This window comes from Netta rufina, assembly GCF_964035555.1.
Source record: "Netta rufina genome assembly, chromosome: 2".
NCBI lineage: Eukaryota > Metazoa > Chordata > Aves > Anseriformes > Anatidae > Netta > Netta rufina.
The window spans coordinates 135,134,304-135,159,921 of record NC_140124.1 but is presented as its reverse complement, the minus strand read 5'-3'; the positions used below and the strand labels follow the sequence as shown (position 1 = coordinate 135,159,921).

At 47.3% G+C, this 25,618-nt stretch overlaps 1 protein-coding gene across 1 annotated transcript; it reads right to left on the bottom strand.

Annotated features, from left to right (window-relative positions):
- Positions 1-6,405: 6,405 nt before the first annotated feature.
- Positions 6,406-23,160, bottom strand: PLEKHF2 (pleckstrin homology and FYVE domain containing 2). Its single transcript, XM_084306775.1, has 2 exons — positions 23,081-23,160; positions 6,406-9,843 (listed from the first exon to the last, which is right to left on the bottom strand). The coding sequence occupies exon 2, from the start codon at positions 9,827-9,829 to the stop codon at positions 9,080-9,082; it is 750 nt and encodes a 249-aa protein (XP_084162901.1). The 5' UTR covers positions 9,830-9,843; positions 23,081-23,160; the 3' UTR covers positions 6,406-9,079.
- Positions 23,161-25,618: the final 2,458 nt, after the last annotated feature.

Below are 25,618 nucleotides of genomic sequence, written 5' to 3'. Positions count from 1 at the left end.
TTTCAAGGCCATCAGCTACACCAGGACAGGCACCAAAGCTGCCAAACAGCAAATAAAAAGCAGGAGCACGGCAGCAACTTTCACAGAGCAGCCATCTCCCAGCCACTCCGAGATCAGAAGCCAGCACTTAAAAAGCAAGCATTTGCATATAATGCAAAGAGCACCAGGGCTCTTCACTTCTTTTGCAGGCTGGGAGCCTTTAGGGTTCGTGTTTTCAGTTTTCCTCCCAAGCCACCTGCTGCATAATGAAACCTGACGTTACTGCGGGGCGGTGGAGCTGTAGAAAAAGGCCTGGTGCATCCAGAGCCAGCTGTTTCCATTGCCCTCTGCAGCCTCTGCACAACAAAAACGTCCCCTGGTGTTTTTGCCAAAACCAAGGGGCACACAGGCAGGGCTGTAGGGGAGCTTGGAGCAAGATTTTGGCCGTGGAAAGAGCAGCAGGACCAGGGGTTCCCTGCTGCCAGGCTCCCCTGCTCTCTGTGCCCGCTCGGTTTGAATCATGAGCCTGCTCTCCGATTTCCTTCTGCGATAAGGCTTTTGATAAACTAAGCGTGTACACAACAGAGCAAACGTTCAGCCACCTCAGAGCGCGGCTGCAGATCAAGTGGCTGCTGTATCTTCAGATCTTTCTTCTCTCCCTCTTAAAAACAAAAGCCCACACATGCAGCCTGCAGGGGAGAAGATTGCTCGCTTAGCACTTCCCTCACATCATCAGATAAATAATCAAGTACGGGTTCTGCATGTTACGCAGAGCAGAAGAGTCAGTCGCTTCACAGCATGCTGCAGTAACGCCATGGCAAAGAGCTGGGTGCCTGCCACAGCCTGGCTCCTCTCCCATGCTGGGTTTTGGGCTCTGTCCTACAACTGCACACATTGGTGTGGTGGCACGGCTGCCGTGAGCCATCCCTGGCCAGAGAAAAACTGTGGAGAAATCACAAAGCACAGGCTCAGAGCGGGAGAAGAGAGGTGATTCAAGACTTCTTTCCTGGCTCTGGATCCTGGACAAGCAGGTGACACCCTCATGTGGGACCTATCCAGGTCAATACCACCAAGAAGCTGATGTCCACACATCCCTACAAACCACCACCCCTTCCCCATGTGCACATGGGGAACATGTGCACAGCCCTCATACCTTAACCACGGGTGGCGATGCTCTCGGTCATGGGAGAGCAAACAGGGCCTGCTGGGGTGGTTTTACCCAGCTGAGCTCCACCACAACCGCTCTCTTACACTCCCTCCTCAAAGGGATAGGGGGAGAAAATATGATGGAAAGGGCTCTCCATGGGCCGCAGCCTCCTCCAGGCCACATCCACCTGCTCCACCGGGGGCTGCACTGCCAGCAGGCCGAGGGTAGCCCCAAACCTCCTTCTTCACACCGCTGCTCCCTCCCCCATGGCTTCCTGCAGCTCCAGCACAGGCATTTACATGGATCACAGCAGGAAAATCCCACCCGCGGTGCTACTTCACACTCTAAACAAAACCTTGGTCTGGCTACCAGGCACCAGCAAAACACGCCTGCAATTCTACTTGGGCATCTGCATGCGTCAACAGAGCCGCGGTTGCTTAGCCACTGACAGGAGTTTGCTCCGAACTGTCACTGGGTGCACACACACTGTGTTCTCCCTTATCCCAGCACCCAAAAATTCAGCTCTTAACATCCAGATCTGCAGCTCTGGGCATCCAGAGCCCCAGCACGGCACGGGTGGGACAGGCTCCCGCTGGCTGCAGGGAGGAGCAGGCCACAGCTCCAAACCCTGCCCCGAACCAGTCGCTCCTCTGTGACTCACCTCCCTACACCTTTATCTGTTTTTGTTTTATTTTTTTCCTTTCAGGTTTAGTGCAGAAGGCAGGTCTGGACATCTCCAGAGAGCCAAGCAACAAAGGAGCCCTTATCTCAGCGGGGACGTGCAGCAGTTTCTGTAATAAGCAGGGTGGTGCCTGGCGGAGGCACTGCAAACCGCATGCTCTCCCTCCACGGTAAACACGGGGTGACTTCACACCAAACCAAGCTCCTGCCCGGTTTGGTGGGAGCCTACATGCCCGGAGAGCAGCTGGCACACGGCAGGACCAAGAAAGTCAACAACCGCAGCGGGCAGAGCGTTTTTCTGCCTCAAGCACTTTGGGCATCGAAGACAAGCAGGCCCGGTACAGCACAGGGTGCTCGCTTTCCCCTGCGGTGAGCAGTGGGTGTGAGATTTTGGCAGGAGGTGGACCCAAAGCAGGGCGATGCACAGCGGGCGGTGTGTCATCCGGGGTGACACCACCACAGGCGCGTCAGCCCACGCCGGGACGTTTGGTGCAGGAGCGATGGGCAGCAGCAAACGAAACCATCGCGCCGTGCTGGCAAGCCGAATCCAACCCACGTCAGCACTTCTGCTAGGAAGCAGAAAAAGCGTTTAGGAGGTTGGATGATAGATCTCCTACCTCGCACCTACGTAGGGGTGGGAACGCCTGAGAGCAAAGGGATGACAACAGAAGAAGGGAACATCTCGTGTGAAACATCTGGGTGAGAATAAAATACCAGCAACTCTCAGATTCTTCTTCCTCTGTTTCCCCCAAATCATAAATATTTAAGCTTTCCCTTTCTTCTTTGTGGGGAGGCTGGGAAACAAAAAGAATCAAGTTGCCAAAAGTAAAATAGCACCTTATTGGGTCAGATGGGGCTTTGAGCAACCTGATCTGGTGGGAGGTGTCCCTGCCAGTGGCAGGGGGCTCGGAGCCAGATGGTACTCAAGGGTCCCTTCCAACACAAACCGTTCTGTGATTCCGTACAGGTTCTGTGCCCCGAGCTCTCCTCCAGCCTCCTGCAGAGCTGCAACAAATGGCACCCACCACCACACCGGCAGGTGCAGAAGCCTGGCACACCGGTCATTTGTACACCAGCACCAAGATGCTTGCACAAGCAGGAGGACAAGTAAGGACGCCTCCGACACAGCCTCCTAACACAGAGACTGCCAGCTAGCACCCGATCCAGCACAGAAACTGCAGATAAAGCCCCGCAGGCAGCAGCGTTGGTGTCAGGAGCTTGCTGCTGGGCCCCACCTACCAGACCAAAACCAGGCGGCGCGCACGAGACGTGCCGATGCTCGCCGCTACAAGCAGGTTGCAGTCTCTGTGCGTGCTTTACCACGTAATTCCCAAATTCACCCAAACCATAAGCACGGTTCCTTTCCCATTCCTGTTTGTGGGACGCCACAGCTGGAAGGACTGGAAGGTGCCTGTCTTAACTACATAAAAAAAAAAAAAAAAAAGTCTCTGGTATTTGTAACCACTAAGGATCCCCCTGCACCTGAGCAGGACCATTCGTTTTATGTGCTGACCAGCTGCAGCAGTAACTGCTGGTCATGGAACCACCTAGGTTGGAAGAAACCTTCGAGATCATCATGTCCAAGCACCAGCCTGCCCTACCAACCCCATCACTAAACCACATCCCTCAGTGCCACGTCCACACTTCCTTCCCAAGTCGCTCCTGTCCCTGAAAACGAAGGGTGACAGCAACACCACACTCGTGCTGCTCAAGACGTGGTATCTCAACTCATCCAAGTCCTGACCCCACCAGCTTCCACCACCCAACCTGTGGGGACTGCTTTGTTAGGCACAAGCAAGCCTCATTTGAATCGCATCAGATATTTCATGCAACAAGTAAAATGTTTTGGTTTAGGTTCGGTTTGCTCTGGTCAGATTTACCACATCCAGCTTCCACGGTGGTAGATGATAAACTCAGCATTTCACACGCTATGTGCATCCAGAAGCAAGTTCCCTGATAGGGGGCAACTCTTCTCTGCTTCCAGAGGACTCGCACAAGAACTCATACACCACTAAAAGCTGAAAATGAACTACATTCACAATGTACTCTTTGAGGCTTCCCTCCGTGCACGCAGGCCTGTTTCAATTCTGCTGAACCACAGACCTCAGTTTTGTGTAAAAGCCAGGTGTTGGTTCTGCTAACCTTTAAGATCCCTCTGCCCAAAATACCACAGGATATATAACAAAGGTCATGTCAGATGCACACGATGAGTACCACTAGTACAGACTTTAAAAAAAAAAATGTTTTTTATTAGCAACTTTAGCTCTGGAAGAAGAGCCTGAGAGAAGACCACAGCCCATTCTCGCTGGAGCTGGTTGCCTTTCCTTTTACAGTAAACCCCACAGCACTTTGCATGCTCATGATGGACCAAAAGACCAGGTCTGTCCTTCCAGACAGCGTTAATTTCCTCGTGCCTTCATTTCCTCAGCGCAGCAATTAGCTCTGCTGTCATCCCCGCTCCTGGCACGCCCACAGCCCCGAGCTCCCGCAGGCATCCTACCAGCAGGACGGCATTCACATCGCCCTGTCAGACAGGAGAGGCAGGCTCAGCCCTCCCTTACTCCTTATCTTCCTGATAAGGATGAAGCCAGCCAGGTGGATTAGGAAGTGGCTCTGTTTCGCATTCAGACCCGCAGAAGGAGGTGCCCCGGCTCGTGGGGGAGCTGCCACTGAAGATGGCACAGGACTATAGCACGTGTGCACCAAAGGAGCCACCCATCCCTCCAAAAACCAGCAGGTCCCCGTCCTACACAGCCCTCTAGGAGATCGCTGGTAACTCACAGGCCCGTTACAGCCCCACAGGTCACAAGTGCTTGGCAGCAGCACCGACGTGCGTGGCACGCAGCTGGCAACACCCCGATTCTAGGGATTACATTTGCATGCAGACAACAGCCTTTGAAGAGAAAAATCTAAATAGTTAAGTCTAGCCAGAAGCTAAATTACAAGGCAGGCATTCACACCTGTAACGAAGCTGACCACATCTATCGACTATTCATCAGCAGAAAAAGACTACCTAGGAAAGGTCAGCGGATGCTCTTGAAGATCTGCCTCTGACGAGGCTTAAGCCCTGGAGTTTGTATCTCAAAACATGCCTGAATGCAGGCTGGGGGCATCACCTGGTGTAAAAGACTCTCCAAAAGCTTATTTGAGATTTGTTCTTGCCATTTAGACCCTGCACAACTGAGAATGACCTCAGCATTGATGAGGCCACACCTGGAGCACTGTGTCCAGTACAAGAGAGACCTGGGCCTACTGCAGAGAGTGCAGCAAAGGGCCGTGAAAATGCTGGAGGGCCTGGAGCAGCTCTCCTAGAAGGAAAGGGGCTGGGACTGCTCAGCCTCAAGAAGAGGAGGCCCAGGGGATCTCATCACTGTCTGCAAATCCCTGAGGGGAGGGTGCAGGGAGGATGGAGCCAGGCTGTGTGCAGTGGTGCCCAGTGCCAGGACAGGAGGCCCTGGGCACAAGCTGGCCCCCAGGAGGCTCCCCCTGAGCACCAGGAGCCCTTCTGTGCTGTGCGGGTGACGGAGCCCTGGCACAGGCTGCCCAGAGGCTGTGGGGTCTCCTCCTTGGAGCCCTTCAGCAGCCGCCTGGACGTGGTGCTGGGCACCCTGCTCTGGGTGTTCCTGCTTGGGCACGGGTGGCACCGGCTGGCTCCAGAGGGCCCTGCCGGCCTCAGCATCTCTGGGATTGTGAAAGTGAAAAAATCTGAAGGCTACTTTCACCATGTGCTTGGTTTTGCTGCTGTTATCTAGCAACTTGAAATTAATTTGAGACGCTTTCTTAAAACACTTATCTAACTGCAAGTTTTGGAAGTGGAAAAACACAAACAAGTGGCTCTCATTTCATCAAACATTAGGCAATCCTAATCCAAGATAATTCCTATCATTTTCTACAATTTTCTACTGGGAAGAGGAAAAAAAAAAAAAAGAAAGAAAAAAAAAATCAGTGCTCAGACAGTGGAAGATCCCTGCTCTTCTGCAGCTCTGTCTGCTCACAGAGCTGGGCAGCCTCCTGTCAGTTCATGGCAATTACGGGAAACTCTGAAATCACAAAATCACAGATCCATAATCTGCTGCCCTTTAAACATTAGCCAGTAACGACGATAACCACCGCCTCGTTTGCATCCAGAGATTAACTAAAGCCTGTCCCCCGAGGGAAAGCCCCACAGAAGCAGAACGTTTCTGCTTATCTAACAAGCAGATTATGAAAATGACAAGACATTAAAAGCCCTGCTGCAAGCTCAGCTTTCATTAAATCCACTTCCCCATTTTATGAACTTGATTTTGACCTCGGTAACAGCACCTGACCCTTGCAGACTGCTCACGAGCTAAAGGAAGTTCACCTGCATCAAACGTGGAAGAGAAACAGCTTAATTTATCTCCAGATAACAACTTCTAAATCCATAACTACACTTAAAGTGCATCTTAGATCTCACCCTGCATGCATATTCACCCCCATCTTGCTAATAATCCCTCCTGAAAATGAATGCACCTGCTGGTTTTTATCTTGACCCGTGTTTTTACAAACTGCCCTACTTTTTTTTTCACCCTCGAAGGCCCAGGGTTAAAGAAAATTAAACACATAGGCTTGAAGCTACACCATATATTTGTAAATAAAATAATTTGACAGAACAAGATTACAAAGTACGAAGTGAGCCCTTTCATGAGTTGGTAAGTACAAGAGAAGTTAACGTTACGTCTGCTGTAAAACTTGTAAAGTCTCAAGCAAATACCACCGAGGGATACGAGTTTTACCATACAACACGGCTTTTTTAATACTTTCTCAAAAAGCTTGGCCCACACGCATCAAATGAGAAATTCCCCCCCACACACAGACGCAGACATTGGTTTGGTTACAGCTTCAGGGATCAGTGCAGCACAGTGCAAGTTCCATTCACAGATAAAAAATCAAGATATTCGAAACAGGTACACGAATACTCTGCAAAATACAGAACGTGATCCAACTCCTGTCCCCCAAAAAGTGCTGGGAAAAGCACGACGTAGAGAAACACCGGGAAAAATACACCCAAAAAAAAAAAAGAGATGGAACCTTTAACAAGTTAGTATTTGACAGTGTGAGAAAGGAAAACAACTGAATCGGGAAGAACATTTTTGTTAGTCACTCAATGTATGTACAAGGGAAGTTCACGTCTCGATTCCGTACAGAAACTGAAGCTGACAAGTCTCCACTCCTGAAACTTCAACGCTTTGAGCAAGAGAGGTACAGCAAATAGCTCTATTGATTGAAAGCATCATCTCAGAATAGCCCATCGTCCCATTCTGCAGGGCAGCATCCCCCTGTCTCTCAAGGAATGAGCGGATGGAATTACCTATCTCAGCTAGGCTCCGAGTATCTACAGTTGCATATTGCTTATCTGGTAATTTTACACAACCTTCCTGGTCCCCAGTCTCTTATCAGAAAGCATTTCCACCCCCACCCCCTTTTTGTAAATGTTTATTTCAAAGCAGATCAAATCCTTTTCAGTGCTTTTTTTTTTTTTAAAAAAAGTTATTTTCAGAAATTGCCCAAGCTAAAAATATTACCGTGACTTTCACCTGAAGCACCGTATTGCAGGCTATTAGCACAGAGTGCCTCCCTGAAGATGCTGAGTGCATCTTCAGCTCCTAGAAATCTGACTGCTACGGCTCTGAAGTGCTCAGCTACTTTCTTTCTTTCAAATGACTGACGTTTACAGCATACAGAATGGGAGACTAGTGCAATATGCAGCATCGATTGTTTATTCAATAAATATTTATCCCAATTTTCGCCATCCGAGGCAAACAGTGCAGAAATTGTCACTTAAAGATATACCAAAGTTTAACATTATTTTTTTTTGTATAAAGTCAGTTGCTACTATATTCATACAGCTATTTCAAAGAGATTTTTTTTTCCCCTTCAAAATTGATGCTACCATTATAAAAATATAAAAACATAGCATTTGGGGGTCTTAGCACATCTTTGCAAGTCTAACTTTTACATTTACATAAGAACACGACATTTCAGTATTCAAGAACTTGCTAAGAGTAAAAACGAGCACTATGGTAGAGACATTTTCTGCACTTTTATAGTTCTTAAATATATCTTTCTTGGTCCTGGGTACACACTTAGAATGAAAGAACTTGCATCTCACATTTATCCTGAGGTCAGCTGTGTAAAAAGGACAGCCAATTTTATGCAGATATTCGCAGGCTTGTTTGTTCAAAATTTGAGGTTATTTTTAAGCGAGCCAATAAAATTTGTGAAGAAAAAAAAAAAAGTGAAAGAACTCTCACCCACGTTTTAAGAAACTAGTTAGTGTTGCGTTTGGGAAGTATCTCCAAAAATATATCAGCTATCACAGCAAAATGCTAAATCACCCCGCTAAAATCTCTGTGTGCATTTGCCAAAGTTTAAACTGCTCTGAAAAGAAAACGTAGACATATCCCTGTGAAAAGTCACCCTCAGCTTCTCATCTCCAGATCCCAACCGCAATGGGGCGGAGAGAACCCCACCGAAGGGCAGGGGCATCTGCAGCGTCTTCGGGTCTGCCTGGACGAGTGAGGACGTGTGCTCCGGGTCTCCGTCACCCGCTGTGGGTACGCAGCTGTGACCTGTTGACAGCTCCACTTGGAACACAGCAGTTATTCCCAATAGCACCAAGGATCTCTCAGATACCAGCATCAGGTGAACACAGACGACACGGAACAGGTTTCTATTCTTCCTGAATCAGCAAAAAGTGTTACAAGGCACTGCTCGGTATAGGAAGTCATAAATAAGAGCAAAACGAGACAATTTCCAAGCGTGGTGACATTCGGGGTTGTACTTACGTCACATTTCAACTCGCCATATACCACGGTTAGAAGAACCGGACGGTCTACGGGATTAACCAAAAGATCACTGTTCTGTGCATGCTTTGCTTACCATTTTCCTCCCCATACCCAAAACACGTAACAACATATCAATAGGAAACATTAGGAAGTACAGGTTGTTAAATTAAGAAAGTATTTTTGAACTTTCCAATCTTCCATTGAGTCTAACCTAGACATAACTCAAGTATGAGAGGCTGGAAAATGATCTGATTGCAAGTCTATCCCTGCAGAGGAGTGAAAAACCTATTGTCTAGAGAGTTCATAGATTGAGGCACATCGCAGCTGAAGATATTCAGGCATATTTTATGGCTAGAACAGGATTTTTCTGGGGAACCTAACTACAGGCTTCCCCAAAAGCAGCTCCGTATGGTCTGAAACACAAAATTGCAACATGTGGAAAAAAAAATACACAAACTTTTGGTCCTTAATCGCTACTGTCTTCATCATCGTCATCATCCGACGCATCGTTTAAAGAAGACTTAGGCGACTGGCTGTAGGAGTCTGACCTAGCCGACTGACAAGCAGTCATCTCCCCCGTCGAGAGAAGGTCGTAGCAGAAGTCGCAGATCCGCACGGGCTTGGAAGACTGGCTGGGGAGGAGAAACCTCTTCTCGGAGCAAGGCCCGCAGACGACGAAGCCGCACTTGCGGCAGTGGTGGCGACGGTTGACGGGCGTGAATTTTGCTTTCTGGCAGCGCATGCAGACGGTGGCCTCCGAGTCCGGCACCCAGACAGCGGCGTGTTCGTTACTAGGAGTCTTCCCGCTCTTGGAAAGCAGGTCAGAAACGCACTTGTTGATGTGGTTCATCCACTCGGACTTCTCCGTCGCGGTGGCGGCGTAAACCGCGAAGGACTTGGTGGGTGTCTTGATGAGCCACCCATTGCGTAGGTCTCCTTCGTCCTGGATGGAATCGATGGTGACGTTTTCCAGCGGGATTATGTGCTGCTTGTTGTACTTCTTCTTCTGGATGACGATGTTGCCGTAAACAAGAATGTCATTGAAGAGGAAGAACTGCCTGGCTTTGGGCTTCTTCCTGCACAGCTTCGTTAGGACTCCCTCTCCGATCAGGACGCGACCCGGGATGGTCAGAGGCTGGCCGGCTGCTCCAAAGCAGTTTTCCACGATGCTTATCCTTCTCGTGTTTGCCTCGCTGTTTGCCAAGCGATCCACCATCTTTCACGAGTATCCTAAAAAAGGAAAAAAAAGGAAAAAAGCTGGTTGTTAGAACAACGCTGATCCAACAGCAGCCTTCCACAAGGAAGGCGCCAGCCCCGTGTTTCTTAAAATATCAAACCGAACCCACTGGCTCGCAGGTGCCAACTCGGACTAGATTTAAACAAGTATTAACTCCTAAGAATTTTTAGCAACTGATTAGTCCTTTTTAGAAGCAAAAATGTTCCATCCAGCTGACAGCTATCTTTATCGCACAGACAGCACCTACAGAGCTTCTGGAAACGAGGAGGAGGCCTCCCCTCCAGCCAGGTTGCTGCGAGCTGGTTCAGTGCTCATTTCTTGCCTTGAACCACGTCTACATCCATCCCGATTACGCAACGCACACTGGCTGAGCACCACGCAAGAGCAGTCATGCAGCTCTCAGCTGCTCCTGAGAAACAGCAAGTGACCTGCGCTGGCTGAAAGTTTAAGGCAGGGAGGCTTTATATGTCAGGAAGTGCTGATAAGATAAGCTGCAGAATAATATGTTCCGATTATGGATTAAAACCACCCCCTCGTCCTGCCCCTAGCAGCGCACAAGATCTCCTCGTGTAAGGGTTAAAGCGTTAAGGCACCCAAAGGAGAACCGAAAACAAGGAGCTGCTGGAGTGATTCATACCTCCAGTCCTCCACATTCACCTCCCTTTTCTTTCAGATTTACACTGCCTGCCTTCTCCACAGGACCAGCCTTTAGAGGAAACGAGGCCTGGATGCTGCTCAGACCAGCACAACACTCATCGCCTCCATCTTCTTCCCACAAATTAAAGCTCCCTGACAGAACAGCGATGAAAACTCTCCTCCGTGCTGAAATTCATTTGTGGAGAAATCTCTCATCAGGCCTCATCTCCATACGTGTGCCGCCCTTGCTCAGATCACACAACCCCACAGTTAAACGAGATTAAAAATTAACTTCTAAGTTACTGCTTTGAGAGTTAAATCAGCTCTCTGAAACACAATGTAAATGAACGCACTGAAATGGTGTCACACGGGGACTTACTCAGCTCTAGCTGAGCTGACCATTTTCAAGCTCTGCACATGACATCACCTTGTACCAAAGCCTGACACCGAAACCAGGAAAATCTATTCGAGATGTTACCCAGCACGTCTGCTGAACCTTTTCTTACCTGCCTCACAGCTTTAGTTACGGTATTTCACTATGGCACTAACCAGTTTTATGCCCTGAGAGAGGAATTACAAAGCCACCTAACGTGAAATTTATTGTGATCTGCAGGAAGTTGGGGAAAATCACAAACAGGCTGATAAGAAAAAGGGTTGAAGAGATGTAAGACACACAGGCAGTTACATTTTTTCCAGCAGGTATGAGCCAAACCTAAAAGACAGAAAATAAAAGGAGGAGAAGAAACATGGGTGATCTCCACTGCCCTTCCCATTAGACCAGTTAAGCTTAGTGCTAGGAAAATATTTTTTCAAGCCATCTTTGCTGCAAATCACACATTTGTTTTTGGTCTTCAACCAGAATAACCACCTCTACCTTCTTTATTAAGGGTTGTGAGCGCAGAAATGCTGGCTGCTCATCTCTGAGGAAGAGACGGGGAGTCCGCGGGGAAGGAAGAAAACCAAACCAAAGCAACCCCAGGTGATTTCAATCTCCTTCCCCAGACACGTTTTTCCTGTTCCTCTTTCCAAAGCTTTGTCCATCGCTAAACAAATCCCTACATCTTTTTGCAGCACTAAGTTTAATGAGAGAGGCAGCTCGACCTTCCTTCTGTGGCGATGCTCCACGGGGGCAGGGAGACCTGGGAGGTGTTCAGCCAGGGCCTGGCTCCAACTGGTGAGTAAACAGAAGTATTCCAGTCGATATTAGTAGAATTATACCCCCCCAAACCCCAAAATGGACTCAAATGGACCCCTCAAAAGGACAAATCTGTCAGCAGGGTGCTGAGGGCACGCACCGGAGGAATACACGGCGCTGCTACCACGAATGGGCGCGCAGCACCAAGCTGCACTTCCAGATCATCTACCCACAGATTACAACGAGCTAAGTGCTCTCACTAGGCCATGGGGGAGGAAAAAAAATCTGAAAGGCAAACCCACCCACAGCCATACCGCTGAGTTTCACTGCTGGTGTGAAATTACAGCGACGCGCGGCGCTCGCTGCCAGTAAAGAGCGAACTCGGCTCAAGGTCACCGCGCCAGTTTTCAAAATACGAGTCCCTGGGAGGAGAACGGAGGGGAGAGAAGAGGCTAAAGGTTTTAATTAAATGTTCCCTGGGACGACCTAGGGGAAAACAGCTCTACCCGGGAGTGTTTGATAATCACCGTGGCTCCAAACCAAGGCACATGACTCCCGGCCTGTGCTGCAGGCCCTGCGCTCGGCTGGCTGTTGAAGCAACCACTTACCAGGCTTTCTGGGAGAATTTTGGGCAAGTTAAGGACTATTATGACAAAAATATTAATAAATAGATCCTCGCATCTCTTCTAGATCAAAGCTTTTTTCTGTAACGTTCAACTAATTCTCGCCCAGCAGCCCCAGCTAAGGTAACGAAGGCCACAGGCTGCTGGCGGGTCGCTCCACCTTCTTCCAAGGCACGAGCTGTGGTTTGCCACACTGCAGGACTTTTTAAAATAAGCACTCTGGCATTTTGCTCATAATTTTAAGCCTTAAGTAAAACGCCGTGGAACTTTTGACCCCGAGATGCCGCAGTTCAAAAGCTATGGGAAGTTATTCCTTACCAGCCTCTTGAAATTACAGCTCCTTCTCTTCAAGCGTGCTCAGATAAAACTGTAGGAGATAAGAGATCGTACCCTGGAGCCGGGTGGCAACACCCTTTCCTCTGCCATCTAAGCCACTTTCTGTGCTTTCTTCTGAAGTTTCCACTCTTTCCTTCTGGGAGAAGCAGCTACTGGGCTGCTGCCCTCCAGATTTGATCGACCGCTGCAGCCCTCAAGCGATGGCACACTGCTGGAAGCAAGCCCCAAATCCTCCCCAGAGCGAATGAGGAATTAAAAAAAGAACCACAGGCTTCAACGTGGCAGGCTGGAGAAACCCACTTGAGGGGAGAGCAGAAGTGTTTCACACACAGCACCCACAAACTGAGGCCGCGCAGTCAGAAACCTCAAACCTGGTTGTTCAGGCTTTTACCAAGTTTGGCTCATTTCACGGTTTTTGCATACAAACTCCCCCAAAACCCCAAGCCCTCATGCAAGGACTCGGTTTGTCTTTAAGGATGATCACCCCCATCACACCAGATTCCTTTCTGCAGAATAAACGCCAGAATAAACAGATCCCCAGCTCTGAAAAGTTAGCTACCTAAAATATGCCACTTAAAGGCGCTAAATTATTTCAGGACACCAAGTATCTTCTACTTTTTCTTTCTTACTTTTACTTTTTCCTCCCAAGAAGCTTCCGTAGAAATAACAGCTCTGTATCGAGATCTTATCTCCTTCTTTTACTCCGGTTTTACATTCACATCACACCAGCGAGAACAATCATTGCACAAGTGATCAGAGGTGGGTGTTCCTCAAACCTACCAAGAGCCAACGAGTTATCCCCTCGCCTAACAGCACGCACACTCAGGATGTCAGCGATTTCAATAAATACACAACGCCCCTGACAACTACAGAGTATCGTCAATGTACACTGAGCAAGTCACACTCTGCACATAAATATTTTTTTGCCACCGTATCCTGGTGATCAAACCGAGTTTTCCAAACTCTGCGCTTCTGCAGATGTTATTTAAAGCAGGAGAATGTTTATTCTGCGTGCTGAAAAATAAAGCAGAAGCAGCCCTACCTGATGGAGCTCCACAAGCCAACCCTGCCAGAACGACGCTGTCATCTCGGCAGCTGTCAGATCGCCACAAAGCAGAAGCAGAGATAACACCCCGGCAGTGATTGGAGGGGAGAAACGAGGTGAAAAAAAAGACATTCTGCCTTACTGATGTGGGTTGCAGGCAGCTCAGCACAAAGCCATTTCCTCACCCAGCTCATCGTGACCAGCACCACCTGCGAGACAGGCACCAAAGGTGCACAGGAGAGCCCAAATTCCCCAGTTTTTCCAGCAAAACAGCAGCCCCAGCAGAGCTCCCCTGCTTTCTGGCCTGGGCAAGAACAAGTCCCATTTAGCAGGTAGCCCCTGCTAATAATCATTAATTAATAAGCAACTCATTTTTAACATTATTTTCCTTCACCGTTCCTTGAAGGGAGGAAAATGCTATCAGCCTCGCCGTAATTGCCAGGTCAACCATCATTATCTTTACAATTAGCAATTAAGCTGTTAGCAATTAGATTTAACACACTGCAGTAATGCAGACCAGGCAGTGTAGATTTTTTTCAGTCGTGGTGTCAGGATGCAGGCAGCTCGTTCATTCATTACCACCTAGGTACATTCACAGTCCAGGCAACAGCTTTGAAGGAGGGAGGAAAAAGAAGTGTATTTAAGCTGCTGGAAAGGGTACAAGAGCTCAAGACTAACCACACAAAGGTCTGTCTTGTCCTGAAGCTGCAGCGGATTCTGGATGCTTCCAAGCCTGTTTCAGTAATGCAAGTCCCATAAATTTCACTAGCCACGGTATCTGGTCACACATCCTGAATGGGTGAAATGGGACCAGAGCAAGCGGGGCCATGATGTAGGTGCTGCTGCAGTGAAGCAAATGCTGGGAATCAAAAAAGGGAAGATTCAGGAACAGAGGAATCACAGAATAAAGAAAGAAAAGGCAGAAATAGATCTAAATGAAGGCACCTGATACCTTGCCACTTGATAAACATTAAACTTCTGATAGTTATCCAGCTGCCACACAAAGTGCTGGTACTCATATCTGCGCTTGTGCACACGGGCAGTGTCAGCAACTGTGTTCCCCCTGCACGTTCAGGTGTAAGCCACTTTCCTCCTTCCCTAAGGAGGACGTGCGTGCTTTAGAATGAGAGTTTTTGCTTAGGGCCACTTAACAAAAGGGTTACTCTCTCCTTTGTCTTTAAAAAAAAAAAAAAAAAAAAAAAAAGAGTTAAAGGTTTCATCATGTCTGACTCCACAACTCCTAGGTTGGAAGAGAACAGAGATTTCAAATTGGACTCCATCCTGTTTCAGGATGTTAATCACACAAGCTAAACGTACATGAAAGGTACAGAAGTTCAATAAAGCTTTTACAAACCAGCAACAAGCGAAGTGTAAGCCTAGGAAAGACAGCGAGTTATCTGCAAACCAGATACCTCATCTGCATGAGATGACTGATTTGTAAGGAGATGCCTCTCTTGGAGCAGAGATCACCCTTTCCTCAAGAGCAGTTCATCAGGCACAATCAGTCCCTTGGCATGCATTAATGCTGCCCATGCCTTTCAGTAACAGGCTTCAAATAATCTTTATGCACTACGTTTGCATGTCATACAAACATGAGCCTTCAGCTCTTCTCTTGCACCTTATCCATGCAAGGGAGACGCTCTAATTTGACTTACAGCTGAATAAACACAAACACAAACAATTAAGTTACCTAAAACCCTCGTACAACCCTATGATTTAAAGCTCTGCCACGGTAATTCTGTGTCTTTGTGGACCAGCTTTTGGCGACAAAGGCCCATCAGGACTATAACACAGTACTCTAATCTCCAGTAACATTACTTGTAGTGTTCTTAGGAACAACACTTGACTTTTTGCACTACCGCCAAGAAAAACACAACATAAATTTTTGATGTGCAACCTGATTTGTAAGGAAATCTAACAATTTGTAATGCTTTGAAAACAGATCGGTTGGAAAAAAATGCTGAACTAAACACAGGCACAGCAGATATTCCGCTTTTCTGATATAGCTCAGAGGAGAAATCGGCATAAATCCTACTTTGGCCTCACCGGTTCCACCTCCTACACAGTCTCCTTCAACACATACAAAAAAGGATGATGCCATCACTCGTCCCAAATGCTTCACTGTGTCATCTCGGTTGGCAAAACGCAGCTTTCTGTGCACCTCGCTCTAATAGCTGTAATCAGAACCCAGGTGCTCGTGCACGAACCAGCGCTGCCTGTCAACAGCCATAAAGGTCGTAATAAAGAGCTGGATTCATGGTATAGAAATACTAGGAGGAGAGACTTAATAAAATAAAGAAATGAAGTTTAAATATGTAGAATAAAACAAGGAGGAAAATGAAAGTTTAAGTATCCATTAGGGCATTCATGAATTCTTTAGTATTTCATTCTGTATCGTACAGTTACTTAAACGCAGCTCTAATGACTTTATTTTAATTAAATATTTCAACTACTCTCCGTTTGATTTTTATAAAAACAGTAAAAAGGACCAATTTTACCATATGTAAAGCCAAGTGAATTTAGAAGACGTTTCACCCCCCAAAAAATGTTAGGTTGAGAGGAGAAAGAAGCACGACAAACACTTCCCAAAGGTCTTTACCACTGCTTAACGCTGACAAGTAGCAACCTTGTTCCTGCACCAGGCTGTCCTGGATGCTATTTAAAACATAGACAACTGCAGCTTAAAACCCAATCCCACCTTCTAACAAGCAATCCCCTTCACAAAAGCATTCCTGGAACTGTTGCGTTTTGCAAACTGCTGCTACCAATACTGCCAGCAGCCGGTGAGGACGCAGATAACCTGCTGGTATCAAAGATGGGAGCATCAAGGACAAACAGCTCCATCACGATACTGCAAAGAAGTAGAAAGGAGCAAGAGATTCAAGAGCCTATTTCATGGTAGAGATGTCAGCAGGAAACGAGGCCCCTCTGAAGTTTTTCTGAGCCCCCTCTGAGGTTCTTCGGTGTAATCTGGACCCAGGATCGCTGCTGACTGGTCTGGTTTATGACCGCAGCGCTTAGAAAGGTCCCAGTAGCAGGACTGGATTGACAGAGAAAAATACAAACCTTTCCTCGGGGTAGTGTATGCTGTTCCCTCCTTGCACCATTTTTTTCCACCCTTATTGATCACCAGTATGAAATAAAATCAAAATAAAATAAAATAAAGCTAAAACACCGCATGCTGCACCGCTTGTGGATGCTCTGCCTTGCCCCTGTTTTAGCACCCCCTGAATTAACTCCCAGGTGAGCAGTTCGTCGTGCCCACAGACATCCTGAAAGCAAATCCATTTGTCTGGTCGGATGTCACCCTCAGCCTACAGTCACCATAATAACCCAGGCAGATCTGTTCTGCTGGGTTTGGTTTTAAATAAACATGACAAGCACCTTACCCTTAACATTTACAATAGCCATTACCCCACTGAGCTGAGAGAGGCCAAGGAAATTTTGATGATGGAGGCTGTTCCGAGGTAGATCTTTACAAAATATGCGACCTCACGTTCCCCAACCCACTGCCAAGCTCGTTTGGATACGGGGAGTTATTTTTAGCAGAAGATCTTCCTACCTGTCCTGCCAAACATGAGCACAGCGGGAGCAGAGCGATGCTCTCTCACTGTCCAAGCTGCTCTGCTGAAAGTTTGCTCGCACGCTGCCAGAACTGCTGCATGCAGGCAAAAGCAAGCATCGATTTTAATGCTCCGGGACTGGATTCTGCACATGAGCTTCCAATATGGGGTGGTGTTTAACTTCAATAAACTTCAACAGAAAAATAATAAAATTAAAAAAAAAAAACTGATTTAGCTTCCTGGTAAAGAGATGTGCCAAATGAATCATAATGCAAAATGACCACAGGGGAGGCAAAGGGAAAAATATGAAAAAGGAAGAGGGCTTTAACCCATTAAAAACACAGATTGCTGAGTCCCAAAGCTGTTCCCACGGCTCTCTCCCTGCTGTAAGTCACAACAACTCGCTCGACACAACTCCCAAGCCCATTTATCAGCGTGTTTTGGTCCCAGGAAAAATCAAAAATAAAAATCAGAGTGGCTCAGCACTGCTCCTCTGCAGAGCCAAACAAGGCTACCACAGGACTCCTTGCCTGGGAAAGCAGGGGCAGGTGCTGAGCTGGGTGCTGGCTCGTGGGAGCTAAAAGCCAGGTGTAAATCACGGCAAAGGGGGGAGAAGGGACCTTGCTGACAAAGCCTACGAGCAAATTTCTTGTGAGAGATCCAGCTTTTTCATGAGATCGGCTGCTCATTACCACTCTCGGGCTGCTTTTTACAACAACCCGTGGTAGCTGATAGCGTTTTTATCTCCCGGCATACCAAGAAGCTGCTGCTGGAAAGCAGCAGGCATTTCTCCATCCCCACCCAGCAGCCTGGGATTCGAGCAGGAACAGGAGCAGCTCCCTAAGCTCCATCCCTCTCCCTTTTTCCCAGCCCTGACTCAGGATCCCCTCCCCTTACCCTTCTGCTGACGAGCTGAGCGCTCCCCAAGCATCCATGCAGTTTGGCAGGGCTCTGCTCCCCAACCCGCTGCTGCTGAAGTCAGAAAACTCTCAGCACCTTTCAAGCTGTGAAAGGAAGAGGTTTCCACCTGCACTTGCATGAGCCAGGTACATACACACAGCTGTTTTTTCATGACGTCCGAGCTCTTCCCCAAACCCTCCACGACTCTGAGCAGCTAGCAGCAACCTCAAAGTTTCCTCAAAAAAAAATAAAAAAGCTGCAGGATAAAGAGGTTTCTTTATCAGTTCAGTAATTCCCAGCATTTTCACAGAAGTAAACAGGACACAAGCCAGGCAATAACCCTCATCACTTGAGAAATCAGGGAACCTTCACTTTAGGAGGCAACCCAAATCCCGTATTATGTTGCAGGGATGGTTTTAGATGGCTGGGTGACTGACCACTACAAAGCATGGTCAGACGCAGCACATTTTCAATATCATAGTAGGCAAACAAACACGTTGAGTTTCTTCAATTCTGAAATCTTCAGGTTTAATTACAGCTTACTTTAGGACGCCTGATGACACCGGGGTGCTGGAATCGAGCATCCGTCACCGCTGCCCTCCAGCAGTATTTAAAATGCATAAGCCACACTCATGCTCAGGGGACATTTAGCCCTTTTTTACATCTGACAGCCATCAACAAAAGCCAGAAAAAAATGCTTCGATTGTGCTCACACACAGCCACAACCTGTGTGTGAGAGGGGCAGTTCGTTCACCTCCTTGCTACTAGCCCTGGTCAGAATTTTTTGGGAAAAAAAAAAAAAAAAAAAAAAAACAACAAAAAACAACACACACACTCACTGCCAAGCACAGCTCTCCAAAGAGAAGTATGCTGAAAAGTTGTCTCAGAAGTTTCCTGTTATCAGCTGTTGACAGCAAAGTCTGGTGAAATGTTATGGAGGGGGAAAAAAGAAAAAAAAAAAAAAAAAGGAGGGGGTGGGGGAAAAAGGGTGGGAGTCAGTTCCTGAAAAGTTCCTGAAAGAGGCCTGCAATCACAAAGGGTTACAGCACACGGCCTTCTTGGGAAGTGCACTCGCTGCCCTTTCTCCTTTTTCCAGCTTGTCAAACGTGCTTGATGCATGTTCAAGCTCCACAGCCAGCCCTCGGAGCATCAGCACGAGGCTGCGATCCTGGGGTCTGCTCAGGCCTGGGCTCTCAGCCCCTCACTGCTGCATCAGAGGCGACAGGATCTGGCAGAAACTGAGATCTGCACAAACACTGGCGCTGAAGTTAACAGCTCACAGTTCTCAGAAAGATGCTATCTGACGACTCGAAGAGCAGCGCGTACGGCACCCTCGTTAACATTAAATTTTCATTAGCAAGTTGAGCATACACTTCAGAAATGCAAATGCCACGGCCGCCGCCGTAAGTTTTCATTTTGCAGAAGGCATGCCAAGCACTGGGAGCAAAAAGGTTACCTCTGGATGGCGTGCTCGGGGTAAAAGAGGCAGCCAGCACAGGGCAAAGTGGCAACGCGAAAGGCAGAGATAGGCATCGCCATCTAGCAGCCCCCCCGATCTGTTCCAATCTGTAAAACTTGTCAGGAGATCGCATCGCAACACGGCAGCCTGCTGCTCGCATGTCATCCTCTTACGGCCAGGAACAGCACCAGGAGGGGGAGTTGAGGGACAACGATCATGTAGTTGAAATCCTGAAGCTTCAGCTTTTTCCTTCTTTTACATTTACAAAAGTGCCTAAATCCCGCTATGTTACGTACACAGTATTCTGAACACGGTTTTACATAAAACATCAAAATGAAAAGGGAAAAAAGACTCTTTAAAATATTTTTTTTTAATCCTTAAATTGTTCCTCATGACAACAAATTTGGCAACAGAATAAGTTTCGCTGCACCCACAGCAGCAGCACTCTTACCTATTTATGCAACCTTAAAAAAAAAAAAAGGAAACTTAGTAGGGCATTTTTGACTATGTAGGATTAAAACATCATGCTGAAAAATACTCTTCTGCTCAGTAACACTTACACACAATAATATTTCCTTTCCTAAAAGGAGAATCTTCATCCAACAGCTCTCATGCAAGCAGACCCATTCATTTCAACAGCACTGATCACACAGCCAAAAATTTGCAGGACTACTTGCTAACACAGCTGTCATCACAGCTTAGAGTTTATGACAACGCTACAATAATCTTTAGCATGACAAGCATGTTCTACCACACCTATACGCAGAGTATTTTTTTTTTTCTTCCCCTCTCAACTGTAAAAACAAGTGCTCCACTAATCACGAAAACAAGAAGTTGTTCTACAACAGCAAACTCTGTGTTTTCTGCACGAGGAGAAAGTTTTAAAAACATGGCTCTACTTCAAGAAGTGTGTTTTTGCACCTTGTTTCTTCTCTTTCAGAACAATCCCCAGATTATCATGTTTCATCACATCACTGAATTAATCCATGAGAGCAGTAAAACGTGCATATATACAATCATCTATCATTAAAGAAGCACATAAATTCAATGGAGTGGTGAGCTTGAATATTAACAGAGCTTGGAACAAGTCACAACTGTACCTTTAGCACTTAAAGCAGTACAGAGCAAGGTTTAATTTCTTAATACAGAAACCAAGAACAAGTCAACTAACTTACCTAAAAACATCTGAGAACCTTACCCATAGTTAGCTCCAGGGTTCCCCTATTTGACATCACCCACTGATAAACGGCCTTTACAAATAAAAAAATTTGCACTTTCCTTGACCAATACTTCTCAAGTTTTAGCTTACATTCTTCCAGAAAAAGCCATCTGCAAGTATAAAAACCTCAGCTTCACCTCATCTATGTGCCATATTTCGACCCTGAGCTTTCACTTTGTGGTCCAGCTCTCTTTGGTGAGGACAAGTCACCAAAAATGGTACGAGAAAACAACATCTGTACCCTGTCTGCTGTATCTCACCTCACTTCAACCTGCAGTACCCTCGCCTTCACTGCTCTGACTGCAGAGAGAAGAAACCTTCCTGCATCCCCTAACCACGGTGGTGGAACCTAAAAATTGAATATAATAATTCAATTTCTTGCATCAAATACTACCAGCATTCACCTAAATATTTTACTTATGTATATGAATTACATTCATTTGTTTTTAACAATATCATTTTAGAGATTCTAATTTTTGTAAACTCATGCTTCAGGACGTTAAGGGCAAATCCTATTAGCCCAGGGACAGAAGTTTCAGGGACTGTAGTTTCAGATTATAATTTAAGGAAGACAGAAAGCGGTTCTTGCTAAATAATTTCATTGCTGCATGTCATGAAAACTTGCGTCTAGGTGAAAAGACACTGCCCTGCTTCCTTCTGGACGACACGACAGAGAAACAGATCCAGCTTCCTCAGCTCCAAGTTTCTACTCACTGCCTTTCATTTAGCATTTCAGGGACTTCCTCTCTGTGGTTTCCTACACAGGACTCAACTCACAACCACTCCAAGAGCCGCATGGCCTAGCTGCGTTCAGAAGCAAGAATTTGGGGCTCGTGTTTACAAATGCTTCACTTCTGCTGCATTTTGGACACCCCTGGATGCCGTTTTGAACAGAAGCAGCACTGCCCTAAAACACCTGGGAAAGCGTTGCTTTTAAATGTCACGTCAATCAGCTCAGTTTGTTAATTACAGAGGGATTTCTCACCGGATTAGTCAACAGCATTCAGATGATAGTTTAAATGTAAAAACACTGTGCTGAAGAGCTGCCTCCTTTCCTCACGGCTTGAGTGCACACACAGCAAACCTACAGCCCTCAGAACCGATCCCATTGTCACCCTTTAAACACTTCCCTTCCTTCAGCCAGCCAGCCCTGAACGAACCCGTGCAATTCATAGAACCGAAACCTGCGCTCTTACTTCTCCTTACCTCAGGCGGCAAAGAGGAATTGGTGGTCTGGGCTCTGAAACCCCTTCCAGATCTGAGGGCCTGCTTTCAGGCTCGCTCCACCTGCAGCACCAACCCTTAGGGTGTCGGGCACCCCGAGCCCTCGGGCACAGCCTGCCCCGTACCCCCAGCACCGCCTCAGCTCCATCCCAAGGCGGGCAGGGGATGCTGGTGGCTGCTGAAGGCAGCTCCGGCTGCCGAGAGCTACGGGACCAACACCTAACGTCAAAACTTGAGCCACGAGCTATTTTCCTCCGTGGGGACAAACTAGGTGCCAGGACGCACCACACAGCAGGCTAATTCCTTGTTTTCTCACCCCATTTAATAGTTTAGTCGTTTATAAGCACCAGCGCCCTGACACACAGCGTTTCGAGGGAGGCGAGAGGGAAACCAGGCGGCAGCTTCACACTGCTCGCTCCGCTCCGAGAGGGCGACCAACAGCCCGTGCTGGCAGATGCACCGCCCGCAGTCCCACAGCTTTTATTTTTTGGGGTGGTGGGGGGGACACACAGCCTCCAACACTTTTGGGCAAAGGGGATTTAGGGTTTTAGGGCCAGGCCGTGGGGCAGCTGCCGCCACCCCGCGTCCCCTTGCGGGCAGCGCGTCAGGAGCCGAGGAGTTCCAGGCACTTATATAACACCTCGAAGCTGGCTGTTGCTTGTTGTTATTTTTTTATTTATTTAATTCCCCCTTTCGGAGGCGAACTGCTTTCAGACAGCCCCACGGCGTGCGGGACAAACGAGCGCCCACCGCTCCCCGCAACTTCCCCGCAGCTCCTTCTTCACCCCCTCCTCCACTCCCTCAATCCCTCCTTTATTCCTTCTCTCCTTTATTCCTTCTCTCCTTTATTGTCTCCTTTATTCTCTCCCTCCCTTCCCTCCGCCCCAAGCCCCTCGCTGCCGGGGCAGCTCCCCCGCCGCCCGCCCGGCTCCCAACATGGCCGCGGAGCAGCGGCCGGCGCTCGGGCAGGGCACGGCTCCGCCACCGAACTTTCCCCTCCCTCTCTCCCCGCCCGCTCCCGGCGGCCGAGCCCCGAGCTGGACAAGCGGCCGAGCCCCTCGCCGTCCCCAAGCCGGCCTCCAAAGCTCACCCGGCTCCGCTCCGGCTGCAGCCGCCGCCCGGCCCCGCCGCGCTGTCCCCGCACCGCCGCGCTCATGCAGCCGCCGGGGCCGGGCTCCGGGACACCGCCCGCGCGGGGCGGTGCCGCCGCCATCTTGGGAGGAGCCAGGCGGGCGGGAAGGGATGAGGCGAGCGCCCGCGGGTGGAAGGGGATCCTCGGGACACGAAAACATCGCTTTTGTTTTTTTCTTTTTCTCTTCAAAAACACGTTTTCCTGCCCAGCACGCCAGCCAGGGGCAGGTGGCCGAGGCTCCGGGCGTGATTTCCCAGCAGTGGGCGCTGAGGGTGATCACGTTTTGTCACACAAACATTTGGCAGCGCACGGAAGGGAGGCAGCAGCTTGTTTTTAGTTTGAAGAGCTGCCAGTCGGCTCGGAAAAACTCTCCCTGGCTTGCTAAGCACAAATTGTACTAGAAACACCACCGAAGGCGTAAATACAGAGGGGAGGCGACAGCACGGCACAATCCTTTTGGCGTTAACTTTACGCTGGGTGGAAGAAAGGATCGGAGCCCCCCGCGATACCACAGGAGTCTGCAAAACGTGCTCTGTGTAAAGAAAGTTTCCCTCGTGTGAAATACAGCAGGGTTCCACGTTACAGCTAATTATTGGGCAATAAGGCAGCTGGCTTTTCTGGGAAAATAAATAAATAAATAAATAAAGTTGGACATGCCCAAAACCTTCTGCATGGGTGTGTGACGAGCAGCGTGGGCCACTGCCACGCATCCGCGCCAAACGTGTTGTTCAGCTCCGCTGTTCAGTGAGTGAATTTCCTCCAGAACAAAAACAAGCAGGGGAAACAAAACAAAATCCCGTCTGGAAGTTAACAAACCCGATCCCTTTCAGTGATTTCTGGAATTTCAAAACATTCCCTGATGAAGAGCCAACAATCTGTAACACAGAGAGAGAGCCTGTTGAAGGACAGTAAGTCTCCAGACAAAAAAACTATGATAAGCCATCAGGGTCCTATGCAGAAAACAAATAATGGCCACAAAACCACGTGTGCATGAAAACCACTTCTATTAACACTTTTTTTTTTTTTTTTTCCTTAAGCCATATTGTAACTTTTTAAGCTCTGGTGTGGACTATGCAGTCCACCAGCAATAGTTTTCTTTCCTACAGGCTTTTTGTAAAACATGGGAGTTTTCTTTTTCACTCCTATCATTTCTTCACTCCTTTTTGGAATCTGTTCATTTAGTCAAAAGATAGAAGGGAAAATAATAATAATGTTTTAAAGCTCTATGATGCCCCAAACGGGCCTCTTATTGAAAATTAACAGCAGTCATACTAAGCCCTGTTTGACATCTGCTTAGCTTTGTGCCCTGTCCCAAACAGCGCCTACTAGTGGAGGCTTAGGAAAAACAAGTGAAAATAGAGCAATTACCTTGAACTGAGCTTCATGTAATAGAGGTTGCAATTAATATGTTCCTTAATAGACACCGAGTGATAATGAATCCTTAAATTTATCTAGTTCCTTTTCTTTCAGCTTCATAAAGTCACATGCAAAGGTATTTATTCTTTAAACAATCATTAGTTGATGATTGAATTATTTGATTCAGAATAGAATATATTTAATGATATAAAATTAGCAATATAAAATGTACAGATGATCTATAAACATATGCTAACAAAATTTCACTCCCTTCTGTAGGAGCTGGCACACCCACTGCTTGTATTCTGAAAATAATCACTGCTTGCTAACCTTTGATCAGTTACTTCCTGGCAAACCCACCACAGCCAACTCATTGACCAGCCAGAGCCAAGGATGAACTGTGGAAACATGCTGTTAATCATTTCTGAACACCTTGATCCTCTGAGTAGGATTCAGGTCAGCAGGTGGTTTAACTGCGGGCGGGTCAAGGTGGGATTAGAATTGTACTCTTGCCATAAGAAAAAAAAAAAATCATTAATGGCTCATAGCAAACTGACCACAGCTGCAATGGAAATAGCTAAGTGGTAAATAAGGATTCACACATCATTTTAATGGAGCTGTATTTGACATACATAAAATTGAAAGAATATGGCTATTATTTTGCATGTAATGTTAATGAGAAGAGGCATTCAAAAGAAAATCAGTTTGATATCCTCGGATACAACTGGTTTTAAGCATTTCATTTTTAAAATATCTGAATGTATGGATTTCTTTTTCTTTTTTTTTTTTTTTTTTTGCTGTGAAAGAGCACATTTGTCTCTTTCATATATTATAAGCAACGTGCAGTAAAATTACATCAGTAATTGTGCATCTTTTAAAAATAACTTCATCAAGTTTACATTAACAACGTGGATTTCTGTACATTAGATGTCTTCAATTTTTTTTCAAAAGCTGTGTAAGTTGTGTTAAAATTACATAAACCACTGCTGCTTACTGGAGACCTTGCACTGCTATGTTAAAGAGCCAGTATCTGTACACGTACAATAGAAACTAAACTTGGGGATTCAAATTCAAGACCTCAGGTCAATTTGTAACTTCTCTCAGTTAAAATTGCTTAAATGTGTTCCATAAATTTAGCCA